The 18,087-nt window shown below is 35.1% G+C and overlaps 1 protein-coding gene across 1 annotated transcript in view; it reads left to right on the top strand.

Annotated features, from left to right (window-relative positions):
* The window catches only part of Msh4 (mutS homolog 4), a 61,338-nt gene that overhangs the window by 11,565 nt on the left and 31,686 nt on the right, over positions 1–18,087 (top strand). Inside the window, exons 3-8 of the mRNA XM_005385226.2 lie at positions 2,035–2,195; positions 4,087–4,197; positions 7,316–7,431; positions 8,298–8,471; positions 11,026–11,198; positions 12,384–12,451. Of these exons, the coding sequence (XP_005385283.1) occupies positions 2,035–2,195; positions 4,087–4,197; positions 7,316–7,431; positions 8,298–8,471; positions 11,026–11,198; positions 12,384–12,451 (803 nt within the window). The remainder of the gene's footprint in view (positions 1–2,034; positions 2,196–4,086; positions 4,198–7,315; positions 7,432–8,297; positions 8,472–11,025; positions 11,199–12,383; positions 12,452–18,087) is intronic.

Below are 18,087 nucleotides of genomic sequence, written 5' to 3'. Positions count from 1 at the left end.
ACAGAGTTACAAACAAAGTGGTAGGGAATTAACAATGGTGGTTGTATTACATATTGATATCTTCAAAGTGGCTTCTCATGAAAACAGATATAAACATGCAGCATAAACTCTTTGTTTAGTTAGTTTTAGAGATGTCTTCTGAGTATACTGCATATCCACTGGAACTTGGTGTTCCTTTTCTGATTAACAGTGGGGAGGTTAGAGCTCAATGTGATGGTGCATGCCTAAGGTCCCAAGGACTTTGAAATCTGAGATGGGAGAAGGTTTGCCTGAGCCAAGTTCAAGATCAGCTGCAGCTAGAAATGGTTTTAAAAAAGGGTGGGGATCATATGGTATTGCAGAGTTTACACTGATTTCTATGTAGTAAATATTGACTTAATCACCATGTAGCCGGGCATGGTGGCACGCACCTGTAATCCCAGCACTCAGGAGGCTGAGGCAGGAGGATCATTGCATGTTTGAGACCAGCCTGGGCTACAAAGTGAGCTCAAGGCCAGCCTGAACTACACAGTGAGACCCTGTCTCAAAAAAAGAAAAAAAAAGAAAAAGAAAAAAAAAATGTATGTATGACATAGTTTTCATGAGGAAGGGTTTCTGAGATTTAAACATGATAGATTTTTAGTTTTTCTCCAGTACTGGGAACCGAACTCACAACCTTGCGCTTGCCAGGCAGGCGCTTTTGCCGCTGAGCTAAATCCCCAGCCCTAAACATGATAGATTTTTAAATGAACTCTTCAGTTGGCTGTTGCCTCAGAGACCATAAATGATAGATATTTTTGTGAGCATACAATAAAAACATAGAAGAGGGAAACAGTGAGAAAGGAGGGACGGCAAGGAATAAATTATAGTATTTGATGGGGAATAAAAGGTAATTTTGCCTCTTTGAAGATAAAATTTTAGGTTTTTTCAGTCTGACTTCTTTATTTACTCATAAATAATACCCTACAGTTAAGTAATTTCATGTACTTTACAAGATATTTCTATATATTATTACATTTGATTCTTGTATAGCAATCTTGTTAAACAGAAGTTTGGTAATTCTAGTTCATAAATGAAGAAATGGTTGCTTTAAATAGACTACATGATTTACTTGAGCATTTGTAGTTTGTAAGGCACAGATCTCAGAACTCATAATATAGATAATGATCAGGACCCTATCCCACCCAGGCAGGATGTCTACTGTTTCTCTCTATCCGTCAGTCTCCTTATACTTAAATGGAATGAATCATGGTATCTGTTTGATAGAATTTTGTGACTATTTAAATGAGTTAGTACAAGTAAAACATTTAGAATGTCTTTGATATATAATAAGCACTTACTAAATATTGGGTGTTTTATTATAATTTTAAAAAGTGTTTTAGTAATGTATATTTGTAGTATATAACAGGGGAGTTGGTACATATCACAACACAGCTTAATTCTTTTTATATTCTCTTTCCCTTCTCCTTTCTCTCCCGTCCCTCCATCTCTTGGTCCCTTCTTATTCACAAAAGATATGTAATTGATCCCATATTACTCAAACATCTCCTAACTGGAGTTCATAGTTGTATAATGTTTAATCATGACACAGTGCTTACATAACATGTATAGACTGGTGTAGATATAATCTCATTTGATCCTTTCAATCAGTGCTTGAATTAGGCAAGGAAAGTTATTACATTATAATTTGTGATTTAAGATTTATTATAAAATAATTTGCCCAAATTCAAACAGTTTTTAAATGACTGCATAAGGTACATGATCTGTATTTTTTGATCCCAAGTTTAGCATTCCTTTTATGACTGCATTCCAGTAAAATGCAAAATAAGACAATGTATAAATTTATTATTCTAAAGGTGAAGTTTTGACAAAATTCTTTAAGAATGAGTATCTTTACGTGGTTTGGGTAATGAAAACTTATTTTTTGATGAGGGAGAAAAAATCATCTCGAGTGTTAGTAAAATAATTAGGCTTGGGGCTTTGAGGTCTTATGTGATGCAATTAGAAATGATTATTAGTAATGTTTATAAATGTTTGTTTAAAAATTCTTCACAGCTACATCCTCTTCTGCAGTGTCCGCCCATTCCCCATCAGTTATTGTAGCCGTGGTGGAAGGGAGAGGACTTGCCAGAGGTGAAATAGGAATGGCAAGTATTGATTTAAAATGCCCGCAAATTATACTCTCCCAGTTTGCAGACAACACCACATATACAAAGGTAAGCACTAATAACCCCAGAAGAGGGTTGATCTAGTGGGTAGTGTGGCGATTCCGAAGTCGGTGCTTTCCTAATTGATTTACATTTTAGAAGGGTAAAGGTTAGTCATGGTTATTCCAATGTAAATAATATGAATTAAAATAAAATTATTTTAAGTCTCCTTTTTATTTTTTAAATATGTTTTATCCTAAAAAGAATGTGTTTTATTGGCATGAGACTATCCCAAGGCTACTGTTAATATTAGCTTCTAAAGGTAATGTCTTCAAACTAATAATTCCTGGATTTACTCCATAGGTAACATGTGATAACCTTACCTCCAGAGGGTTGTTGCCACTGAAATTGTGTTTCAATTTTATTTTTCAGGATTTAAGGGAATCTAGTTTATTAGATTAGTTATAATTTAATATCCTCTTGCCTTTACTTCTTATTTACCTTCATTTTAAATTACTTACTATAAGTTTGGGCCACTGGCCTATTGTCATGGGAATTTGTATGATCTATCAGGTAGAGATAATCTATTCCTAATCTCTGTATTTTAAAATGGTGACTCAATTATAATTACTTTAAAATATCTATTCTTATTTTTAATATTTTATTGTTCTTTACTCACAAATTTCCCAGTATTCCTCAGAATATAGGCTTCCTTTTTCTCACTAATAATTTATTTTTTATTATACCTCACAACCTAAATCAGTGATGGCAGACCTTTTAGAGCTTTCTTTAATAACAAATAGCCTGCTATGGCACGTGTGTTATAGGTTCGCCACCACTGACCTAAATGATATTAATGCTGCATGCTAACTTCCTATCTGGGTATCTGGGTATTGTACAGTTTTTACGTAGTTTGAAAAGAATAAGAACACTGTTTTGTTTCGCTTTGTTTTTAGTAAGACAGGTTCTATATAATCCAAGCTGGACTTTGACTTACTATATAGCCTTGTGTGGCCTCAGTCTCAAGGTGATCCTCTTGTCTCCGCCTCATGAGTGCTGAGATTGCAGGCATGTGCCATCATGCCTTGTGGGATTTTTTTTTTTTTAATAGGGGAGTGTGAGACTAACTGATTAGGACTTTCCATGTCTAGAGTAACTATAATAAGTCCACCTCATTTTGTGAAAACCATAAGGCACATATTTTTAGTTTGTGTTTCTGCACTTTTCATCTTCTAAATTGTGCGAGTATGGTCAAACTGAATTTGATAGTATTGGCTTAGTTACACTATTGTATATGTTTATATTTTTTGTAGAGAAAGGTTAAATACTGAGCAGAAGAATTTCTTTTAAAATATCTTATTTGGAGAATGTATATTTGATGAGCTTAAATTAATTTTTGAGTTAAAGCCACTATAAATTACTATGAGTAAAATATAGTTAAGCTGGATCTCATGGCACATGCCTGTATCCCAGGACTCTGGAGGCTGAAGCTGGAGGATCATGGCTTTCAGACCTGTGTGGGCTACACAGTGAGTTCTAGGCCAGCCTGGACTATAATCAAGTCTCCAAAAACTAAAAAAAAGTAAATAAATTAACTCTAGATCTATATCTATACACACATGCACACACACACGGCTTATGTTTTTGAAAATATTTTATATTTTTATTCATATAGGGATGTACATTTATTATGCTCCCATTAGAAATCTATTTTGATTGAAATACATAATTAGGATCATTATAATCTTACCACTGAGGGCCGGGGATATAGCTCAGTAGCACAAGCGCCTGCCTGGCAAGTGCAAGGACCTGAGTTTGATTTCCGGTACCAAAAAAAAAAAAAAAATTTTTTTACATATGAATTAATTGTAAGTACTTATCTTTTAGAAAGATGAAGCTCTTTGTTTTAGAAAGTATTTTAAGTTTGCATTTAAGAAGTTATTTATTCCAACAATTTCAGGTGATCACGAAACTCAAAATTTTATCACCTTTGGAAATAATAATGTCAAACACTGCTTGCGTTGTGGGAAATTCAACCAAGTTGTTTACTCTTATCACAGAAAATTTCAAGGTAAACAATTTTACCTCTTAATATTTAAGATTGAATTATTTAAAATACATTTTGTAACTTTATTAGAGCAGTAATTTGAGTAATTGCATATTTAGAATCCTAAAATAGTCAAAAAATATAAATCCTAATCTGAGGAACTGCTAACTCAGAAATGATAGAGAATCTACTGATTTAATTTGGCCCTCTAGATCTACTTAAAGCAAAAGAAAAAATATGTTAAGTAATAAGGAGATTTCTGAGTATACAAGGAGCAGATTCTTAAAGAAAGCAGTTTTCCTTAGGTGCAGCATCCTAGAAACTAATTACTGTGGTATCTAGGTAAAAATGAAGTTTTCATCCTTTTACGGGACTCTCAGCAAGTGCTTTTTCCTCTAGGTAATTTGAGGAACTAAAAGAATTACAGAATTCTTTCAGGTCCCCCTGGTAACATATAGTGCCTTGAAATTAGCGTGCTACTGTTGTTTCCATCTTTGGGACTGTGACAAGTAAGTGGTGTGGAAGCCTATCCCACAAATGCTTTGTGCCTCTAAGGGTCTTTCTACCATGTAGTTAATGTCTTCGCTCCAGCAAATCTCCCTGTTTTGTAGAAAGGGGGCTGTGGTCCAAAACGAAGTGGGCAACTATGCAGTTGTCATAATTCCTAAGGTGTGTAGATAAATTTCAGAATATACAATATTTTCTTATGTTAATAGATTTATTGCTTAACACATTTGAAACCAAGCTGAAATTTAGGGTCCAATGAGTTCCTTTTTCATTTTTAATATATTCTCTGTTTGCAGTTTTGTAATATTTGTCATGGTACTCTAGAGTTCTTATGTAGCTCAGCTGTTTTTGAATCACTGACAGAAAGACTCCCTGTTATAAATCTACTTGTCTCTATGATACAAGTTCCTTTCATCTTCCCATCCCTCCTTGCCAAGGTAGAACTAGAGACTGAACCCAGGGTGTTCACAGTGGCTTACATTCCTATATCCCCACATCCCTATGTCCTTGGCCATTTTATTTTCTTCCTTTTTTTTTCTCTCTCTCTCTCTCTCTCTCTCTCTCTCTCTCTCTCTCTCTCTCTCTCTCTCTTTCTTTCTTTCTTTCTTTCTTTTGACAGGATCTCACAAAGTTACTAAATTCTTCAGGCTGAGTTAGAACTTGTGCTTCTCCTGTCTCAGTCTCCCAGAGTGCTGAGGTTATAGGCACTCACCACCATGCCCACTTGGTTTTTTTTATTCACTGACTCATGCTTCTTTTAAATTATCTTTATTTCTATATTCCTTTCCAATTTTTGGTTTTTGTTGTTTTTCTGATTAGGCTTTCTAAGCTTTTTGGATATAATTAGCAAAAGTCCAAATTAAACTAGTGTAAGCAGGAAGAAAACTGATCAGTTTATGCAACTGGGAAGTCAGTGGTTACAGAGATCCTGTCCCTGCTGTTAAAGATAAAGCCAGACGTCAAAGTGGTAAGGACACATTTTTAGTCAGTAACAAACTATTGCAATAGGAAGAAGAATTCAGTGTGAACTGCACTCAACCTAACTTTGTATAAAGGTGATGGCATTTTAATAGGAGAGTGAAGAATGAGGGAGGGAAGTGAGCAGGGGCTCAGAGTCAGGAAGTGAAAGCTTCTAAGAAGCAGGCTAGTCCGGTTGGTCCAGTGAAACCCATCTCAGTTTGTTTGTGCTTATCAGGGTTAAGCTCCTTCTCTCACACAGGGGATGAGAGACAGACACCACACATGCCCTGAAAGGACCTTGGTTAAATCAGAGGCAGTATGAGGTAGGAGGCATATGGACTTCTCAGTTAAACAAATTTCAGTTTGATAGGAAAAAAGTGACTTGACCTTCCAGAGTTTTACTTACAGGAAAATTGAAGTCAGTACGACTTAGATCAGAGGGTTATTGTAAAGATTAAATGAGATAACTTTTGAAACATGTATCTTGCCATACACGTTCCCTACCTGTTCATTTCCTTTCAATCCTAACAGGTCTCACAGGCCATTGTTATTGTATTAGCTTTTTACCCATTACATTTGTTCAAAATAGGTAAACCTTTCACTATACAATTTCATGCCTTTTTACAAACTTTGAGAAGTTCTAATATGTCTTTCTCTTTATTCTAAATAAATTCACCTCATGTAGGCAGCATTTCATAGGTTTGATAGGTGGAATTGGGCTTCATATTCTCAGCTAGCACAGTATTAGGGTCATAGACTGACCCGGCCCGGCTATGCCACCCATTCCAGGTCCCTCCTGCCCCAGGCACCACCCATGGGGGGGCCAGCCCACTCCTCCAAGCTTTCCCCACTCAAGACACCACTTGTTGGAACTAGTCCTGCTACTAGTTTGTTCTCTGGGCCCAAAGGTGAGTAAGGTAAAGACAAAGAGACATGGAATCAGTTTAACATGTGGGCAGCCAGGAGGCTCTTGTCTCTAGTGGCCAGAGGAGCCCCTGATGTCTGGCTCCTCCTACTTTTGTTCATTTAAACACAGGTATAAACAATTAAAATAACACAAAATTCTTCTGCCTTCCAATATCCATTACTCCATGCTCAGGTAAACAACTTCGGTTCAGCCATCTTTACTTTTCCCTCGAACCTATTAGGTACCTTTCTCCTTAGTGCTCACAGAGCAGGCCAATTAGGCCTCAGTTCCCTAACTGGTCTGCACAGGCGCACCCTGTTTTAGAGTGTGAAAGGCTGAGTGTATGACTTACGTGCTGCTGTGGAGGTATAAAGTTGCTAGAAGATAGAGACTTGTATTTCTTTATTCCTTTTATAGTGCTGGGAATTGAACCCAGGGTCTTGCTCAAGCTAAGCAGTTTCTCTAGTACTATGCTACACTCCAGCCCTGTTTCTTATTATTACACCTAACATAGTGAGTTAAATTCCATGAGAATAATGTCTAATAACAGCTAGAGACTGTATTGTAATTCACTTAGCAAGTTGGATAGCCATTCATTCACTTTTTATTAATACCTAAGAAAACTTCTAATTTCAGTGTTAAAAGCATTAAAAATTAACTATATAATAGTTAAGCCACTTACCAACCTACAGAATGTGTTGAAGAAAGCAGTTTTGAGCTAGTGCATGGCCGTTAAAATTTTTATTTTGAAATTAAAACTTCTTTCAGAATGTTAATTTCACTACTATCCAAAGGAAATACTTCAATGAAACAAAAGGATTAGAGTACATTGAACAGCTATGCATAGCGGAATTCAGCACTGTCCTACTGGAAGTTCAGTCCAAGTAAGTTGCATCTTGAGGAAAGTAATAAATCATCCAGTGGGGGGGTTCCACAAGGGCAGGGACTTTTGTCTGTTTTGTTTTCCACTGTATTTCTATCTCTTAGAAAAGTGCTTGGCTCATAATGTACACTCAGTGACTATTGAAATACTAAGATAGTTAACTAAATTGTACATAAGGCCTATATTAATAATTTGTGTAGAATTTGTCCACATTGGTCATAATCTATTGCCCTAATGGTTCTGCTCATTGTACTTTTGAATGAAAAGCTCAAGTAGCTATATATTACAGGAAATGTGAGGTCTCATAAGTGAAATACAGTTTAAAAAGCATGTTTCTTTTACTTCATACCTGTACTTCTAAAAATTCCCCTTGGGACAGGGAAGACATTTTTAGAACAGATTTCTTTGAGCATGTTAGATAGATACCTTCTTTGAACCTGGTTGGTCCACCTGTTTACTCAGTTAATCACAATAGCTGCTCTCAGAAAGATTACTACATGCGTTGGCATACACTGGGACCTCCTATTGCTGTCATGATATTATTTGAATGCTTAGAACAGTATGTCAGGAATTGACACAAATTAAAGTTGAATGTTGTCTTCTAACAAGTGATTTTTGGGAGTCTAATAGCCCTTAAGTAACAGACTTAAAAAAATTGTCTGTTTGTGTCAGTTTTATGGATTAGAGATTATTTACCTAGTTTTCAAAAATAAGGTACATTCACTGTACATATTCACTTTGAATTTAAACAGTGCTATGCAGATGTTTTTAACTGTCCTAATATTAAGGTGAAATAAGTATTTCCTGTTATAGCAATATTTCTTTTTATTCTGAAGACACAGTATTGTATCCTTGGTTACCTTGCAGGTATTACTGCCTTGCAGCTCTTGCAGCTTTGTTAAAGTATGTTGAGTTTATTCAAAATTCAGTTTATGCACCAAAATCGCTGAAGATTTGTTTCCAGGGTAGTGAGCAGACAGCCATGATAGATTCCGCATCAGCCCAAAACCTTGAATTGCTAATTAATAATCAAGACAGTAGGTAAGATCATTCAATATTATTCCAATAGAATATATCAGTATTTTCATGTCATATTTTTGTATGAAGTTACTTTAAAGTTATTTAAATGGTTTGATGGAGAAATATTGAATAAACATTTTTAGTCTTTTAAAAGGCATTATGTATTATTGCTGAACTACTCAGATGTTTCACCAAAATCAGGTTTTAAACATATATTTGTATTAAAAAGCTCAGTTAAAAACTGGATAAAGGGACTTAATAGAAATTTCTCCAAAAAAAGGGAAACAAATGGCCAATAAGTACATGAAAAGATGCTCAACATCTTGAGTCACTGGGGAAATGAAAATGAATACCACAGTTAGGGGTGGGGATTTGGCTCAGTGGTAGAGTTCATCACCACCATCACAACAGAAAACCCACAGTGAGATAGCACTTCACACCCATTAGGATATGTGTTGAAGTTACTCTATTATTGATTTTCTATGTTGTCCTTCCTGTGTTACTGTAGCACAGAAAGTCAATGATCACCCTTGGTAATTATCACAAAGTGTTGTATGTCAGTGTTACCTGTCATGTGCCATACTTTATCACTGTTTATCATTGTCAAACACTGCTTGAGTTCTGGTTATATCTTAGAGATACAGAGACTTGAAAGAATATCTGACCTCCAGGTGTTCATTGATGGTGGAAAAAGAGAGATTACAAAGCATTTTTAGAAACTCAAATCAAAGGATTTCAGGCTAAAACATGGAAATCCTACTGAACTATCAGAATAGCTCTAATGCTTCTATCATCTTGTTACCTCTTAACACCTATTATTTTCTATATCAAGTGGCAGGCCTGTGTATGCTGCTCACTTCTTTTGTTCCTGCAGAAACCAAGCCCACAAAAAGAAAAGAAATTGTGCATGTGATAAAAAACTCCCAGCCAGTTGATTTAATTAGTGCCTAAAAATATAAATTGCTGTGACCAAAATCCGGTAGTCTGATGACTAAAACTTGAGAGTTTTTACACCTCACATTCAGCCCATCCAAAAATTTTCTTCACAGTCTGTATCAATTTTGAAACTCCTCTCAACACCTTAACTGAAGCCTCTGTCATCTTGTCTGGACTTCAGCTTCCTAATTTGTCTTCTTACTCTCCTACAGTTAGTGTATTCTCAACATAGCAGCCAACGCGTATATATATATATATTTCAATGTATATTTTTAATCCAGAAATCAGGTCTTATAACTCTACTGCATAAAACCTTGTGGCTCCCCTTACATTTAGGATAGAACCCAGACTCTTCACTATGACGTACAGGTTATCTGTGTCCTAGTCTTTATTAAATTCTTCATTCACCTCCCTCCATTCTTATACCTCCCCCCCAAGTCACAAAGTTGTACCAACTTTGATTTTTCCAGATCTGGAGTCAGACTTTCTGGGTTTTAATTTTTGCTCTGCTATTTAGTTGAAAGTAATACAAGTAGCAGTACAAGTACTACAAGTTCTGTAAGTACTGCAAATAGTAGTTGTAACTTGGGTTACCTGGAAATCCTGTACAAGTTATTTAATTTCCTTGTGCTTTAGTTTCTTCAGCTGTAAACTGTGGTTAACAATAGCATCGCTCTTAAAATTAAATGAGTTAATCCATATGAAGTCTTTAAATCAGTTCCTAGTGCATACTAAATGTTATATGTTAGTGGTCCTAATCATCATCATCATGCCCATCTCATCATCATTTTTGCACCCTCCCCATCTCCTTTTTTGGCACTGAGGTCTTAAGTCAGCTGTCAGATATCCAAGGGAAATCTTTTTCACCTTAACTAAATCAAGCAAAGAGATCTTTCTCTGTTAATTTGTTGTTTTTTTAGCATTTTTTGTATGATTATGTGTTTATTATGTATCTCCCCTTACTCTTGGTCTTGTCCTCAGTTATGGCCATGATAAAAATAATTGGTAGTCACTAGCCTCTAAGGTCTGTGAAGACAGGAATCTTGTCTGTTTTGTTTGCTCAAGGCATAGCATAAAGGTTTAATGAACCAGCTATTTCTCAGGCATCATCACTGTCTCATAAATAGCCCAGTGAAATAAATCCTTAAGAGTAGGTCATTTCTTTATAAGGATCATTTAGAAATGATGAAACTGTCTTTTGCTTGTAATTCTTCTGTAATTTTTTCAGTTAGAACAAAATTATTATATCAAATACTCATTTTATCAATGTCGAAGACCTCTTGCCTTTAAGGATATATTATTGACATTTTGCTATTATTGGTCAAATGTTATGAACTAGAAAACTTTGTTAATATGAATATTATAGCATATATGGGAAAAAGTCACTAAGTGCAAGGAGATGCTCTTGATTGTTGTCAGTCATGATGCTTCCTAGACTGACACCAGGGAGTGTTCAAAATGTAGATGCTCAGGTGTTATCCCAGACCTACTTAGTTAAAATCCCCTTGTAATTTGCATACAAAGTAAGGTTTGAGAATTACTAATGTAGTTATAGCATTATTTAATTACAAAGTTAAAATGCAGTTGTCTTGGACTTTCTTGTATACTTAATGAAATTCTTCCACTTGTGTTTTCAAAGGAATAATCACACTCTCTTTGGTGTTCTAAATTATACTAAGACTCCTGGAGGGAGTAGAAGACTTCGTTCTAATATATTAGAGCCTCTAGTTGATATTGAAACCATTAACATGAGATTAGATTGTGTTCAAGAATTACTTCAAGAAGAAGAACTCTTTTTTGGCCTTCAGTCAGGTAAATGAATATTACTTAATTTTGTAAATGCAGATTATTAAAAAATGCAGTTGGTTTAGGTGAGTCACGTCTTGTAAGTTTCTAAAAGGCAGGTAATAAAAGTATATAATTTTACTTGAAAGCTCCTTTCTGAAATGTTCCCCTGAATCCTGTAGTAAATAATTTAGAGGTATGTTTTATATTTTCGTTTCCTGGATCCTATTCTTTTTTCCATGGGTTATTTTAATAGACATTTGACAATTCTTTTTCTCAATGTTAATACTCAAACAAGGGATGCTTTGTCCAGACTATCTGGTAATTATCTGGTAATTACTATCAAGATAATTATCAACCGGTGGGGTTTATTAGTTTATTAGGCCTTTTGTAAAAAGTACTGCATATTCTGTGGATGAAAACAAATTTTTTGTCTCACAATTCTGAAAGCTGGAAGCTGAAAGCAAGGTGTTGGTGGGGCCATCATCCCTTGGGAGCTTGTTAGGGGAAACCCTTTGCCTCCCCCTAACTTCTGTGGGTGGCTGGCAGTCTGTGCACTCTCATGCGGCTCCAGCACACAGTTTTGGCCACTGTGGCTGTCACAGGGTGTTCTCCTCGTACTTATGTCTTCATATTACCTTCTTAAAAGGAAACTGGCCATACTGCATTAAGACACACCCTGTGACCTCATTTGAACTTGATTATATTTGCAAAACCCCACATTCCAATGAAATTACATTCACAGGTGCAATTTAAACACTTAGAACTTAAACATTTCTTTTTGGGAGACATAGTTTAACTCATAACATGAAGTATAAAAATTGTCTTTGGGTTGCAGCTGTCTGTTCACTGGCATGATGGTGCACTTATCGCCTTAAATCTGAAAGTGGAAGGATAGTTTATATGCACTGCTAGTTACTAGGAAGCTGGTCACTGGTTAGCAGCTCTGTCTCTCCTGCACAGCTCCACTCTGCTGACTGCACCTTGAATTCTGGTAGTCTAACTGAAGTAGTACATAAAAGTCTAGAAGATATTTACATACAACCTGAGTAGATTTTTCTCAGTTCAATTCCTATTACATGTAAGATAAAGAAAGATCATTATAAGTAATACCTGCAGGTAGAACTTTTCTGTTTTATTATTCAAGGTAATATACAATCCGTAATTTCAATTGTATCATAAAGTTTAATGTTCACATTTTGTCTGTTTCAGTTATATCAAAATTCCTTGATACAGAACAGCTTCTTTCTGTTTTAGTCCAAATTCCAAAGCAAGACACGGTATGCTTACATATACATTATGTTACTATTATACTTATGTGATATAATTTAATGTAATAAAGGGAAAATATCAAACTGTCTGAGAAGAGTACTTCATTATTATCCTATATATTATGGTACAATAAAAAGCTTGTTAGATAGTTGGGAAATTGGTCTATTTTCATTGATCATATATTTAAGGAGTTATATATAATTTTGAAAAAACTTAGAGTGCAATAACATTTACCTAATAACTTACTAAGTAAAAGTTTTGTCAGACCCAGCGAGATACGGTGACACATACTTGTAATCACAGCATTCTGTGTAGTCAAGTAAGAAGATCAAAAGTTCAAGACCAGCCTGGGTAGCTTAGCAACTTAGTGAGACCATGCCTCAAAATAAAAAATAAAAAGGGATAGGGATTTATATTTGTATGGAGGTCCTGCATTCCTTTGGTGGTGGAGGCCCACCACCACCAAAAAAAAAGTTAGATACAAGGAATATATATAATTTTTGTTTTTGTTTTTGAGACAGGATCTCTCTATGTAGTTCAGGATGGCCTTGAGCTCACTGTAGCTCAGGCTGGTCTCAAAATCTTGGCAGTCTTCCTGCCTCGGTCTCCTGAGTGCTGGGATTACAGGTGTGCACCACCATACCTGGTCAGAGAGCATATTCTTAAACGTGATCATCATGTGGCATTTCATTAGCCTTCAAATATGCTTAACCTTTAAGAATGAAGCAATATAATTGCTCAGTGATGTTCAACTACAAGTTATGTTTAAAGACAAAGGAAATAACAGTTTCATTCTTCCTCCTAAGGTGACCTGAAGAATATTTGCTTTAATGAAATACATATATATATTTGCTCATATGGTGAAGGAAAGAGTTTTGGATGTTGATAAAATTTCCTTTAAAATTTTATTTCTTGTGTAAATCTACCAAGGCTTAATTTATATTGGGGACCCTTCCCATGTTGTAAAGAAAATACTCTGAAGGTTCATTTTAATAAAACATAAGTAAGTGAAAATATGTTAGGTTTGGAGTGGCACAGCACAGAGGTTAAAACACTTTATAAATCAATGTATGCAAGTGGGAGATAACCTGAATTAACTGATGTGTGGAACAAAATTAGCTGACCGTATGAACTGAGTTTGGATGTATTCCCTCCTCTTCAGTTATCTGGTAGGGTTTATGTAGATCCAATATGTGTTCCTTAACCTGTTGATAAAATTCACAAATGAAGTTATTAGAGCTTGTAATTTTTTGGTAGGAAGGTTTATAACTAAAAAGTAACTTTTAATTAGGTATGGTGCTTTTCAGGTTGTTTCTTTGTAAGTTGTGTGTTCCAGAGAATTTATCATTCCACTCAATTTTTCAAACTTACTGGCATAAAATTGCTCATAACATCCTCTGCATTCTACCTTTTAGATCTGTAAAGTTTTTAGTGATGTACTACATCATTCTTTTTTTTTTTTTTTTTTTTGGTTTTTCTCCGGTACCGGGATGTACTACATCATTCTTGATATTGGTAACTTGAATATGCTCTCTTCTGATTCATCTGGCTAGGGGTTTTAATTGTATTGCTCTTCTTGAAGAGCTAGCTTTTGATCTCAGTGATTTCTCTACCCTTTTTTGTGCTGTTTCATTGATTTTGGTTTTATCAATTTTATTTCCATTATTCTCTTTACTCTGTGCTTAGCTTTTACTTTTATTCAAGCTTCTAAGGTAGAAGTGGAGTCATTGGTTTGAGATCTTTTTATTTGCTAATATATTTAGTACTGCAAATTTCCTCATGAATAATACATTTGCTGTGTTCTACAATATGGATATTTTGTTTTCTTTCTCATTCAAAAAAGTTAAAAAAAACTTTGATGTATGGGTCATTTAGAGGTTTATTGTTTATTTCTAATGTGTGGGGACTGTCCACTACCTTTCTGTCATTGATGTCTAATTTACTTCTTTAGTGGACAGAGAATAAGAATTATTTAATACAGACCATTTTCCTTTATTGAAACTGTTTTATTGCCCAGAATAGGGTCTATCTTCATGAATGTTCCATTTGAATTTGAAAAGAATGTATTTTGCTGATGTTGACTGGAATGTTCCATAACTCATGTTGTCAGTTAGTTCAAATTAATTGATGGTGTTTAAATTTCTTAAATACACATTAGGTTTTTTGTCTATTTGTTTTACTAGTTACTGAGAGAAGTGTGTTGAAGTCTACAACTATAACTGTGGATCTGTCTATTTTTTCTTTGCAGTTCTATCAGTTTTTATCTAATGTGTTTTGAAATTCTCTTTATTAGTTGAACATTTACATGAACATTAAAGATGAACATGAACATTAAATATGAACATTTAAGATCATTATATTCTCTTAATGAATTTTAACCTTTATCATTATGAAATGACCTTCTTTATCCCTAGTCATGTTCTTTGCTCTAAAAATCTACTGTGCCTGAAGGGGGAAATTAAAAATTTTAAATAAAAGCCTGCCAAGGATGCCGACCAAGACCAAGCAGACATGTTCAGCAGGCTCAATAACAGAACACTCCTTCATTTGTGTAAACTCCAGTCTTACTGCTTTTGTTTAACTGATGGCCTTGCAATGCAACTTTAGATATAACAGCACACTTCTTTTGTGTAACTCATACTTGTTTAATTGTGGCCTTACAATGTAACTTGAGATATTTAAACCCGCTTAGCAACCCATGATGTCACCCAACCCTCCAATCATAATGCACCAAAATCTGCCTTTATACCTCCCTGCTTACCTTCCCTGTAGAAATCCCAAAACCCTGCTGAGTGGGCCTGGCTCTTTGGAAACAATCCCAGTCACAGGTGCAAATACACTGCCTCCTAAACCTTCTCAGTGCCATTTCTTCCTGTGTTTGGTCTGGTTTCCGTAACATGTCCACTATTAATATAGCTAGTCCAGCTGTCTTTAATTAGTATTAGCCTAAGACATTTTGCCATTCTTTGGCTTTTATCATATTTGTATCTTTGAAGTGAGTTTCTTGTAGGCAACATGAGGTGTGAACAAAAATACAGTGAAAGATCACTTATTGGATGCACAAGATAGGACTGTTTTCTCTCATTCTGTCAGTTGTATTTTCACTTTCTTCATGACATTTCCTATTAACTCCCTATGCAAGTGATACATATTGAGCTGTCTTTTCTCCCTCTTCTCTCTGTAGTATAACACTTTGCTACTTTTTATCATTCATTATGGGTATGATAATTTTAGTTAGATCAAAATTATTATAGTTTCCTATGCTATAAATGCTTATGACATTTTGTTTTTTCCCTCAGAATTAATAACTGTATTTTTAATTTTGAAGAAAAAAATAAGAAAATAACAACGAAAACAAAAACAATAAAAATGATACAGAATTTCAAAACAAAATGATAGTAAATTTACAATAATTGTTATATTACATATTGTTATCTTCAACACAGTTGCTTAGATTACCAGGTGTAAGAATGCAAGATTGATCAAACAATTAAAGAGAATAAAAAGTAATAAAAAACATTAGAAACAGTGCAGAACTTCACTAAACAAGATGGTAGGAATTCACCAATGGTTGTTATATTGCGTATTATTTTTCTAGCTGTATGTTCTACTATTCATATTCACTAACTCAAGCATAGATATTGCAACCAATTATCTGAATATCCTCCAGTATATTCTGAAGATCCCCTCAACATATTCATTCACATTAGGTGCCCAGTCAGTTTCAGTCCCTTGGAGAGGTCTTTCCCGGTCTTCTAGTCCGTTCCACTGTGTGCTGGTTGCCGCTCTTTCCGGGCGCACCACTGCCACCCCAGGTCCCTCTTCAGCCTCTTGCTCTGTCCCTTCCATGTGTCTCATGTGGTGCACTTTCTCCAAATGGTTTATTTTTACCTTTTTGTGGGACACATTCTCTATTAATTCTTTCAGAACATTGAGTGTTCCTATTGCTTGATCATAGTTAAGTGATATTTGCCCCCTAGACAGAATTTTAGGTGGGAAGTAATTTTTCTTCAGGATTTTGGAGGCATTTCTCCATCACCTGTAGTGTCTGGAGTTTCTGCTGACAAGTCAAGGCCACTGGGATTTCTGAATTATTTGATTGGACTTTCTTTTTTCCCCTTCCCTCTCTGGAAACATGTAAGACCTTTTGGTTTCAGCATTTTAGAAAAAGTAAAAATAAAGATTAAATAAAATTTACAACCTGCAGACTATTTGCATTCCCTTTAAATATATACAGTGTTTATTTATCAGATGTGAATGTAAATATACAGAGTACTACAATTAGCCTTTATGACCCTTTGCCAGGTTCTATTGTTTTAAACAGTATTTTCAAATGATAATATTTTAAAGAACAGTTTTTACCAGTGAATGGCATGTTTTACAGAGAAAAGTGCAATTCATTATATGAGAACAGAAAATAGATACTTAATTAGTATGTATCTTAGTTACACAAATCTGTACAACAAACTGAGGGCCTCAAAACCACACACATGTGTTGTCTCATATTTCTAGAGGGCAGCAGTCAGAAGTCAAGGTGTTTCAGGGCCATGCTCTCTCTGGAACCAGTTCTTGGCTTTGCCTAGGTATGAGTGATTTGTTTGCGATCTCTGACATTCCTTGGCTTGCATGTGCATAACTCGGCTCATAACACAGACACCTGTGTCTGTGCGTTCACATGGCTGTCTTGTATGTGACAGCAAGAATGCTGGATTAGGACCTCTCTGCTCCAGGATGACATCATTCTCACTAGTTACCTACCTCTGCAATGAGCCTATTTGGAAATCATGTCACATTCTGAGGTGCTGTGGTCAGAACTTTATCATACATTTGGGTGTGGGGACACAATTCAGTCTAAGCGTATGTGAGTAAAGGCTGTGTTTCTGTTTTATCAGTGGATAGAATTAACTGTCATACCTGAGAGCAGTCTTTTTATTGTCATTTTATATAATATACAGTATTATACAGTTTTGCCGTGCCAGTTATAAGAATTAGTAATAATGTTTTGGCACTTGATTATCTCTCATTCAAGTTTTAAAATATCAGTTTACCCAACTAGCTTTCTGAGAAATATCTGATTAGCTAGATGGGTTCTGTAATCAGTTTGATCATCAGGTTTCAGAAAAGTTCTCTGGTCTAGGTGTAAGGAATTTTATTAGCTAAGGGTCTGAAATATTATTTTCTTGTCCAGGAAAAAAACCACAATCTGTTACTAGCCTTAAGGGGTTTATAAGGCTCAATGTTACTTCCCATCTTTTAAACTAAAGCAAACTTTAGTTTTTAGAAGATCAGTCAGAGTTGTAAATCTTTTCTTAACCAGCATGTCTGTCCTTTGTGGAAGCATTTTATTACACTTTTAAAATGTAATTTACTTTAAGAATATTTAATCAGTATATTGAACTTCATACATGGTTGATTCATGACTTTCAGTATTTCATGTACTTTTCTCACCTCGTTAAACTCTGGAGATATATTTTAATGACTTTTTCCTTCTACCTCTCTTAATTAAACACAATATTTATTAAGTTTGTTCAGACGTATGCTGGTTAAATTGAATAATTTTATAAAACTGGTGGATGAATTAAGAGTTCTGTTGGCCGAATTATATGATCAATTTAAACTTCTGAGTGAACTAAATGTTCTTTAA

This window comes from Chinchilla lanigera, unplaced genomic scaffold (genome assembly GCF_000276665.1).
Source record: "Chinchilla lanigera isolate Chin_1 unplaced genomic scaffold, ChiLan1.0 scaffold00022, whole genome shotgun sequence".
NCBI classification, from domain to species: domain Eukaryota; kingdom Metazoa; phylum Chordata; class Mammalia; order Rodentia; family Chinchillidae; genus Chinchilla; species Chinchilla lanigera.
Note: the sequence above shows the minus strand (reverse complement) of the source record. Positions and strands in the feature narration are given on the sequence as shown.